General features: G+C 35.6%; 1 protein-coding gene across 1 annotated transcript; it reads right to left on the minus strand.

Moving 5' to 3' along the window:
• Positions 1-10,075: 10,075 nt before the first annotated feature.
• LOC121330374 (phosphatidylinositol N-acetylglucosaminyltransferase subunit Y-like) lies at positions 10,076-10,728 on the minus strand. Its single transcript, XM_041276852.1, has one exon. It carries the CDS (start codon positions 10,667-10,669, stop codon positions 10,454-10,456), a length of 216 nt encoding a protein of 71 aa, XP_041132786.1. The 5' UTR covers positions 10,670-10,728; the 3' UTR covers positions 10,076-10,453.
• Between the last annotated feature and the right edge of the window lie 394 nt (positions 10,729-11,122).

The following is an 11,122-nucleotide window of genomic DNA, read 5'->3' on the forward strand; positions in this document are numbered from 1 at the left end:
AGGTCTCTGAAGAGGCATTAAACACTGATGTTAAGTTAGTTAGGGTCTGCCTTTGCTGACCTGTTATACTCGTTTATGTTTGAAATAAACTTGACAATGTGTTATATGCTTGCTTCTTATTCTATTTAAGAGAACAACTTAATTATTTATGACAATTTACCATGGCAACAAAATAAGCAGAAAAATAACCTCGGTGCTGGATAATCCAAAAAATACAAAATGGTCTAAATGATTAAAAAGAACTATCTTTCTTGACATACTGTAGTTGTATATGATAGACATAACTTTATATCAGGAGGACTGTCCAGGGTCTTATTAAATAGGTTTTTAGTTTATTAAATACGATAAAAGATCTCTAGTTGGTCTGCTGTTTGCTGGAGTCGATTATGAAACAGCTTGCGGCCCATGTGTGACAAGAGAAAACCCGGTAACTAGAGAATGTGGAAAACACTGTTGCAACGTTATCATGTGCAATGGTGTTAACAAGCTTAATGATTATCACGATCCCATTCTTTAACTAATGATAAATGGGTTTTGACACTGCATGCCGTCTATGGCCGGATCAGTGATGCTGTGAAGAGGTCTTGCTTTGGGAGCCCATAAGCAGGTATGTGTTTCAGCACTTTAGCTGTGATGTTTGCTTCCAAAAATAAGTAATAGGTTGTTTAGCACATTCATCATTTTAGTTCTATACATAAAACAAATCCCTGGGGCATGTTAAACATTTTAAGATTGACTTTGCATTGCTCATGTCATGCAGAGGTAGTGCAGAGGTGGGCTTCACCCTGCTGACATGCTTACTTACAAGTAACAAGGCAAAAAGCGAACAGTAGTAAAAGTAGTAAAAGTTTAAACAGTATCATTGTTAAATAACATTAATCTTGCTTTTATTGAATAAGTGTTTTTTTTAAAAAACACTTTGAGTAGAATAATTTGTATTTATTTATTTTGGAGAATATTTTTATGTACATTCACAAATAAAAAAAAAACAAAAAAACAACTTTATTCAAGTAAATTTACCACTTGAATAAATGGGAATATGGACCTTTTCCCTGGATTGCTTCCGCGTTGACAGATAAGATAAAGTATTCATCATGTGTAACCAGGTTAAATTTGGAAACAATACAATAAGTACTTGGAATGGGGGTGGAGTATTATTGAACTAAACCTATGCTTATGACTATAGCAGCACAAGACACACACATTGATGAGCGTTCCGTACCATTGGAAAGCTACAGATGGGATTAGGGACTGGATTATGATTTGTACCCATTAAATCTTCAGCAATACAGCCTAATGATCAAAACGATTCCATTAATCACTAGGTGGCTTCAGCAATGCCGCTGTTGGGGTGTCAGTAGCTATTAACAGTCAGACATCTCATGTACTGCATACAGCAAATCCACAGGCTTTCACTTATTTACATATTTTGTACTGAGGAGTACCATGGTAAAAGCATAGCAAAGTGTAATAAAGCCATGGTAAAGCACAGTGGAGCATGGTAAATCCTTGTATAATCATTGCAAATGCTATGGTAAACCATGGTAAAGCATAGTAAATGTAGTAGGCATGTGGGTAAAACATGAGAAACCATGCAAATAAACTTTTAGGAGGGTTTATAAGAATCTGTGGCACAGTTTCAACACTAATGTGCCCTATTGTGTTTCACCCCTCTAGCAGCAAGATGATGATTTGATTCCTGATGTTGGTTTGTCTTTTTAAATTAAGCACCTTGAATCGAGGCATTATAAAACCAAGTTATTAATTTTCTTAGTTTTGGTGCAAATAAAACTATAACATGTTTTTCCAGTAGGAACAAATAATGTTCACAATTAAAAAACTAGAAATAAACAGTTCAGCACAATTGTACAATTATTTTCAGAAACAGCTTTGTAGAAGAGAGTACATAAAAAATACCCAATATATAAGTATTCCTCCTACAAGGTTCCAATACTTTTGTCTGCGACCTGTGAGGGAAAAAAAAATAATTAGGGGACTCTGACAGAACATAGGCCCTGCACATGGGTGTGTGTGAGTTTGGTGGCTGATGGCCATCTTGGTGAAGGAACAGTGGTGGAGTCAAGATGACCACCATTTGCACAGCAGCATAAGTGTGATTGTTTAATTGTTAGATTGATTGAAGTGTGATTGGAAAAGTGTGGAGTGTGGCCATATGTTATAAAAGACAAAATGCTTGTTTGTGAATGTGTGGGAGAGCATGGAGTGGAGAACAAAAGAACGAAAGAGAAAGATTGCAGTGTGCTAGCCGAAGTTGGGTGCTGTTTTGTTAATTCTGAAGAGTTTTGCTTTGTATCCAAGAAAAGTCTGTTTACAGTGTTTTATGATGTTCTTTTGTTTTGTATGAGCTACAGTCTAATAATTCAAAGGTGCAGACCAGCCTTTCCTGGGATGCTACGCCACAGGGACTAAAAGTTCCTAAAAATGACCTGGAATGTAAAATGTTCTGATTGGAACAGCATAGCCTGTTACAATCCCACATTCCTTTCAACACAGGAGGCAGTATGGCCCAGTGGTTAAAGAAAAGGGCTTGTAACCAGAAGGTCCCTGGTTTAAATCCTGGCTCAGCCACTGACTCACTGTGTGATCCTGAGCAAGTCACTTCTCCTCCTTGTGCTCTGTATTTTGGGTAAGATGTTGTTATAAGTGGCTCTGCAGCTGATGCATTGTTCACACACCTTAGTCATTTTAAGTCACCTTCGATAAAGGTGTCTACTAACAATAGTAAATGTAACTACAGTCTTGATGGCTGTTCTAACACTGTATGCTTTGCAACAAAGAATATAACATGCAGTGAATGTTCAGTGGCTATAAATGTTTCAATGTCAAATAAATCAATCTTTTAATCATTTACAGTCTCATTACGGCTCACTGTTTTCAGGTCTGCCAAGATGATAGCGGCATTGCCATTCCACTGCCATTATACAACTAATAAATGATTCTCTATTATCTCATGTAGCCAGTCTAATAAACACTTCATCAATGGCATTTCTTTGCAGACCTTTAAATATAAATGCCTTTCATCCATCGCATACCTTTATCATTGTCCTGCCTGAGTGAGCGTAAAACACAGGTGCTAGAAAGTCACATTGCACTTTCTTTGCCTTAGTAAAGTCATGGAGGTTGGACAGCTTTCCTATAGGGTTAAAAATGATGTAATGCAATTTGTTTCTCCTACTGTGATTAATATCAAAGCTCAGTTAAGATTTTTTTTTCAGATTAAATACTGTCAATTTAAAATGTTACCCATAATACTTATATTAAAAAGGAGTGTCTTGACATGATGGTGAAACTATAAACTGCTTGAAGGAACCGCTCATCCCAAGGTCAAGATCCACTTCCAAAATAGTGAGGGGAGTGGGGGGGGAGTTGACAGAGGGGACAAAGAAAACTGCTCCATGTTTCATTTTAGCTGTGAAAAGGTGAAATGTCTTGGCTTATGCTGTTCGTTCAAATAAAATCTCTATTTTTTTTTGTTATGCTAAAATGAAAGACCATATTTACACAGAGGAAATGCACACTCATGAATTCAGTGACCCTGATCTTTCCAGGACTACCAAACCGTGTGACCTCATTCAGCCTCTGGAGAAAGTCTATGAGCCACTTTCACCTGAATCTTTCCCACACTACAATGAGTAAAAAAGAAAAGTAAAAAGGACATGATGAAAGGATACTTACTGGCTTTAATGAGTGAAAAGGCATTTCCTTTGGAGACAGTAAGCATGGAAAACAGCTCAGACATATTTCATCAAACTGTAATGTAAGCAAGATTTTTTGTGATTCATAAAGTAAAGTAACCCTATCAGTAGGTGCATTGTCAGACACACACTCGCACACACACACACACACACACAGCTATGGCCAAAAGTTTTGCATTACTTAGAATTTTAGGCTTGATATATATACAGTGCCTTGCAAAAGTATTCAGATCCTTGACCAATTCTCTCATATTACTGAATTACAAATGGTACATTGAAATTTCGTTCTGTTCGACATTTTATTTTAAAACACTTAAACTCAAAATCAATTTTTGTAAGGTGACATTGGTTTTATGTTGGGAAATATTTTTAAGAAAAATAAAAAACTGAAATATCTTGTGCAAATCTAACACTGCCCATGCCTCAAGACACACCATCCCTACAGTGAAGTTCGGTGGTGGCAGCATCATGCTGTGGGGATGCTTCTCATCAGCAGGGACTGGGCATCTTGTTACAATTGAAGGAAGAATGGATGGAGCAAAATACAGGAAAATACTGCAAGAGAATCTGCTTTAGTCCATTATAAAAATGAAGCTTGGGAGGAAATTCTCCTTTCAGCAGGACAATGATCCCAAGCACAAGGCCAAAGCAACATTGGAGTGGCGCAAGAACAAAAAGGTGAATGTCCTACAGTGGCCCAGTCACAGTCCTGATCTCAATCCCATTGAGAACCTGTGGCACTACTTGAAAATTGCGGTCCACAAGCGTCGTCCAACCAACCTGAACAACCTGGAGCAAATCTGCCAAGAATGGGCCAAAATCACTCCGACGCTGTGTGCAAAGCTGGTACATACCTACCCCAAGAGTCTTAAAACTGTTATTGCAGCAAAAGGTGGCTCTACCAAATATTAATGTGTGGGGGTTGAATACTTATGCAAGCAAGATATTTCAGTTTTTTATTTTTCTTAAAAATATTTCCCAACATAAAACCAATGTCACCTTACAATAATTGATTTTGAGTTTCAGTGTTTTAAATAAAATGTCGAACAGAACGAAATTTCAATGTACCATTTGTAATTCAGTAATATGAGAAAATTGGTCAGGGGTCTGAATACTTTTGCAAGGCACTGTATATATATAAAAATTGTCAATTGTATTTTATTTAACATCATATAATCAAAGAAACTGCAAAATCATATTGCAAAAGTCTACTGGAAGCCATAATAGTAGTACAGTAATTCATGTTAGCTTTTGAAATGTCACATTTTTCAATTTCTGTCAGTTTTTTGTAGTTTTTAAGTATATGGAAAATTACAAAGCGGTATTTAATTCACTATGTTAAGGTAACATTATTCAGCAGGTTTGATCCAACTTGATGAAGCAAAAATGTTTTAATTATATTGGGCAATACACAACTTTTGGCCATATATATATATATATATATATATATATATATATATATATATATATATATATATATATATATATATATATATATATATATATATATATATTTCATTTGATATATATATCAAACACAAAGATGGTATTGGACCCACATTGCTTCACCTTGGCTTTTGCTACAGCCATTAAACCCAATTGTAGTTGACCTTATTCTATTCCTATGCAATCCTTGTCAGGCTGTCTCTCCCTACTGAGGGCGGGGTAGGTGTATGAACACTTTCCATTTTCCCGACCTAATGGTAGTTCCATGCTCCTACAGAGAAGTGTTCTAAATGATTAATTTAATGCTGTACACATTTGGTTTTAAAACAACAACAACCTGCAAATGCAATACATAAATTATTGAATTAATTATTGACTTTACAGGCTTAGAAATTATAATAAATGCAATATACAGTATTACAATTACTTAAGAAATTTCAACAAAGCATCACTTGAACAGAGTGTAAATTAGTATACCTCTGTAATTAGTCACACAAAATACTGATTGTTTCCCCAGTGCGGTCTGGTCCTTTCTTTTACTGCAGTGCAGTGCCCACTAACACAACGTTGGTATTGCATTGAAAAATGGTATATTCTGAATAAGATACATACACACACACACACACACACACACACACACACACACACACACACACACACACACACACACACACACACACACACACACACACAAGTGGGGTCAATCTTGACGAAGCACAAAACAATGACGAAGTTACTAAATTTAACCCCTGGAGTCGTGTCCTCAACCAATTGTCTGTGAACATAAAAATACCTGATGGCACGTATGAATCTGGCTTCATATGTCTTGAGAATCCTTTGAAAAACTAAAAGGCCATACCTATATGAAATGTGGCTATATATAAAAATTGATAATGTGACTCATAAGTTAATACAACGGTCGTCATTTCAAAAGGGAATCGGAAATGACATGTGCAGACTGCAAAACTAAAACAAACGTCCTGTGATGATAAATTGTAGCCTTGCCATGGATTTTAAAACACCGGTCAGTCTGACTGATGTTGCTTCTTTATCCTACTGCTGTACTACATAGTCATTTTAACTCTTCAGTATGGTTTAGAAAAACATTGGCGTTAGGGTTTTGGTTACGTTTATACTGTTGAAATTGTAACAGCTGCCTGGTTCTGTCATTACATATTGCTATATTTTGTCCGTTAATGCTCCTAAGTAAAAAAAGAAACGCTATATTTGTAGTTGTTATTGGCGCCTTTTTGTTTTCAAATCCTTAGCTGCTGATTGGCTATTTACAGCTCGCGCTTGGGAGCGAGCGCCTTAGTAAATCATTCCCGCATTATTCAAAACAGCGGATGCACGCTCGATCCACGGGGGCAGACCGAAACATTGTTTTGCAATGTAAGTACAAAAGTGACGTTTTATTTTTAATAGAAGAAATACAACATATCGGTAAATATTCAAATTTGTAGGAATATCTCCTTTAGTAAAACCAATTGAAAGTGATAATGTCTGGGTGTCGTTCGGTTGTTCTGTTAAACTATGGGGCAGCCGTTATACTTAAATAAATCCAGCGGGCTTTAAGGAAAATTTGAACGAAAGATAATAGCAGTTGTTTTGAAGTAGTTAAATACTTAAAAAAAAAAAAAAAAAAATAGGCCAACAGTGTTGCAATGTTTTCTTTTTGTACTTTTTTTCTTCGTATTCTTTTTTGTTCTATAGTTTTATCGTTTTATGTTACAGTTTTTTTTATATGTTACAGTTTTTGTTCTATATCGCTTACCGTTAGCTTATTTAAAAAAAAAAGTGGGCATTTTCCACTATGGATTCGCAGATAGTTATTTTACTCCAAAGTGTTATTCGCACTTTTTGTTTCAGGTTTATTAGAGACGTTTTTCTGTTTGTCTCGTGTTAATATTCACATTCTTGCAGCAGTTACTGATATGGCCCCAAAACACGAGAAAAAGAAGAAGAAACGTGGGTGCTGCCCATGTCTGTCATCATCTGTGAATGAAGCAAAAGATTGTGAAGAGTATCTGGTATGATTTCAGTAAATACTGACATTTTATTTTGCATTAATAGAGCCCGCTGACCTTTACAAACAGGACCAACAAAAGGCAATACATACAGTTTAGATATTCAAAAAAATAAATCTTATTGTCATCCTTACTAAAATAGACTAAATACATTTAGTGACAAACGGACTAAAAGTATTTTTCATTGTCTTCAAATAAAAAAAATCGTATGGTTTGTCTTTTAACATTATTTATTTTACATTTTTTAAAAAAGGTTTATTTAGAAATAATATTTAAAAAAAAAATGTATGAGCTGTAACTTTATTTAGGCCCATGTGTCTACAGATGATAATTATTTTAGGCAATATCAACTGGACTACTTTCTAACAAAACTGAAGTACACATGAGGTGACATATGGAAGTAAACAAAACAAAGGTATTGATTGTTGGTCACTGTAACTCTGAAAAATGAATATTTACCAGATAAACATAATAGAACAGCACAAAACTGTCTGTCAAAATTCAAAAAGCAATATTAACATTCAGTGGACCAGCTGATATGATTGATATCAGCCTATTGAATGACACATACATAATCAAGGATTATCCTATTTGCACCTGTACTGTGTGTACATACTTACAGGTGCAGTATGTCGTTGTCAACGTTTGGTATGAATGGCCAGTACTATAGAGAGGAATATGTGCATGAACTTTATGATTAGTAAAGCTTATCAATAAAACAATTACATACTGTGTAATATATATATATATATATATATATATATATATATATATACATCTTATTTTCAGATTTCTTTGAGTGAATCACCTGAGGAAGACTTAGGGGTGTTACATTCATTTGAGACGATACTTGATTCCACAAATAGTACTACAAAGGAAAAGAACAAGAAAAAATCTAAAAGCCACAAAAAAGCAAAGAAAAAAACTGAACTAGAACTAAAGAAATTGCAACCACCCATTTGCCAGAGAAGGGAGAGTGATGATTCATATGAGTTTTGGCATCCTGATAGAAATGACAGAATTAAAAAAAAATCATTAAAAAACAAACCCAAAAATCCCAAAAGAAACACATGCCATATAGATCCTGACCAAGGCCATCATCAGAACCTAATGCAAGTAGAATTATACAACACTCCAGAATGTTCTCATGTTCAAATTCCTGTAACACAATCCTTTAAGACAAAGAAGAAACGTTACCTTTTAGGTGGGAGCATCATGCCAAAAATGACCAGTGATAATCTGACATTGGAACACAGGGGGGTGTGGCAGCACACTAGATCACCTGAAGGAATTAGCAGTATTCAGTCTGAGCAACAGGTTATATATAAATTATTGTGTTTACCACAAGCTGAGAAAAATCTACTTGCCGAAGAAGTTCTTGAGCAAGCTGGTGTGTATTCTAAAAACAAAGCACGGCCAGTAGCCCCCTGTAAAAAAAGAGTTGTTTTTGACACTACAGTACAACACTTCAGTGGTGACAGTGTGGAATGCAAAAGCAGGCAGGGACCAACCAGAGCAACATTCAGGGAGCCAGAAGATGACTTTTGTTGTACAGAGCCTTTACTTTCTTCAAGCCCCGTACTGGAAATAAACTCCTGTGAGTCTGAAGAGGAATTTAACGTGCGTTGCACAAAGAAGAGGCATGAATACAGAGCTGAAAGCACACATGGTCTTGTAGAGGAAGCTTGTAACAGCCAGGATCTTTTCCTTACACAGAAGCATTTCTTGCCAAGAAGTGGCTCAAGTGATGGTAGTGTCAGCTCACCATCAGCACAAAGAGACAAATACACAGAATGCCAGAATGCTACAGGACACATCAAGCACACAAGAACATCTGAAGTAAACCTTCCATGCTTAAGGTCATCACCCATGAGACAAAGGTATGAAAACTACTGTCTGGTCTCAAGTAGAAAATTAGGGCCAGTCACTGAGAAAGCTACACAGACCGATGACTTCTTCAGCTCAAGGGGTCATGCTACTTTTCTAGGGTTTTACAAAAAACAGGGAGATAACAAATGTATAGAGAAACCCGTTGACCTGAGTCTGCCATCTAGAATGAGAGCAAAAGTCGCCTCAATTCATGCTTCTCGCTGTCATGTGAATGGTGAAGGTGATGGTGTACATATTTCCCCTAAATATGTCTCGTGTCGTACAAGCAACTGCATTCCAATTTCAAGGGATGAAAATCAAACTCGTTGCTTAAATACATTTTGCAAAATATCTGAAGATGGGAAATATGTTCAGACTCGGCTAAATGAGTCTTACTTCTTTAAGTTAAAAGGTGAATCTCAATCTCCTGAGTCGCAAGCTCCACTTATGAAAGAGATGATGCATGAGAAACAAACAAAAAAAAAAGCCACTAGTGAATAAATGGGATGCTCAGTCACAACGATACCAACTGGACGATGTCAACGATGTCTGCCTGATACCAACTGGAAAGAGCTGTTTAATAGTATAGTTCAACAGTTAACATGGTTTATGCATGCACTTCTTTGTTATTAAACTTTTTTTTTTCTAAACAGTTATTAATAAATTCAAACGTAAGTCTCTTGTATGCATGGAATCTTGGATGACGTTAACTTAAAAGAAAAAGTGGGTTATGTAAGTTGAATGCAAGGCAAACAAAGACTAATATAAAAGAAACTTAAGAGTCCAAGCAGAATTACATATAAGAAATTTCTCTGAGTAACTGGAACTAAAGTCATACAAGTACTGTTATCGGTATATTTGTTTCATTGTCTCTAGCTTTTCCTTGTTTTATTGTTATATTTCCTTTTTGAAGTTAATAAATTCAATTGCTTTTATTTGTCATGTAGTGATGTGTACAGATTTGCCACTTACACTGAAGAACCTTAAGCAAAATGCTTTAATATATGATTTGCTCAATTAAGTTCCATTAAAATTAAGTGTCTCAATGTTTAACTTTACTCATACAAGTGTGAAAATAACTAACATGTAGGGAAGTGTTACAGACTGGCATGTCTAAACTACATTATACCCAACAGTAAAGTTTTGTCATACAGAATGTTTAGTATTAGCAGAATCACATTTTGGATTCAAAATCAGCTGCATTTTTATTATGATCAATGTGTGACTGAGTAAAGCAGTAGTACATTACACATATAACCAAGACTTTAACTTACACATTTCTATGGTACACTATTGTATTTACTGTAACCATTTAATAAAATGAAGCAGTCAGACAAAAAAAACTGTCAATTTTTCAAATGACAGATGCTCTTGCATTATTGTCCATATAGTACATTAGTTGTGTCTGAAAAGTTTGATTCCCATCCACTTCCAGAGATGGAAGAACACATACACTGGTATGGTTAATAGAAGCAGGAGGCTATAGAAGCACACACTACTTGTACTTGTACAGTCTTGTGGGAAATTCTCATCTACTTTTGCTGAGTAAAACAGTCCAATTAAAGAGAAAATTGGAACCAACACAGTGAGAGTAGATAATGTCAGGAACATTTTTTCTTTTTTGAAAACTTGTTTACACCACACTGATATATACAGTTCACAAAATTGACCTTTAGTCAAAAATCTCAGTCCTCTGTGTTGTCTTTTCTTGATTGTTCTTCCTTGCGGATCATTCTTGCATCCTGTGGGATCATGTTGGGTATACATACCATCAACGATAGGATAGGCGAGTCCAAGTTCCTCGTTTATCAGTTCTTTGGTTAATGCTTCATAACTGTTAAAAAAAGACAAAAACCAATAGAAAGGATATTTACTAGATATATTCTTAATTTCAAAACTAGTTTTTAGACAACTCGGTTTAAATTTAACAACACACGAAGCCTTTATTAAACATGTACTTTACTTACAGGTGTTGTCACTGTCACTTGCATGCTTGCAACTCAGAATCTTTTATAAATACGAAACTTGTTTCTGGTGAATTACCGATACCTGTCCCGTCCACAA

The sequence above is a fragment of the Polyodon spathula genome, chromosome 17 (genome assembly GCF_017654505.1).
Source record: "Polyodon spathula isolate WHYD16114869_AA chromosome 17, ASM1765450v1, whole genome shotgun sequence".
In the NCBI taxonomy this organism is placed as follows: Eukaryota; Metazoa; Chordata; class Actinopteri; order Acipenseriformes; family Polyodontidae; genus Polyodon; species Polyodon spathula.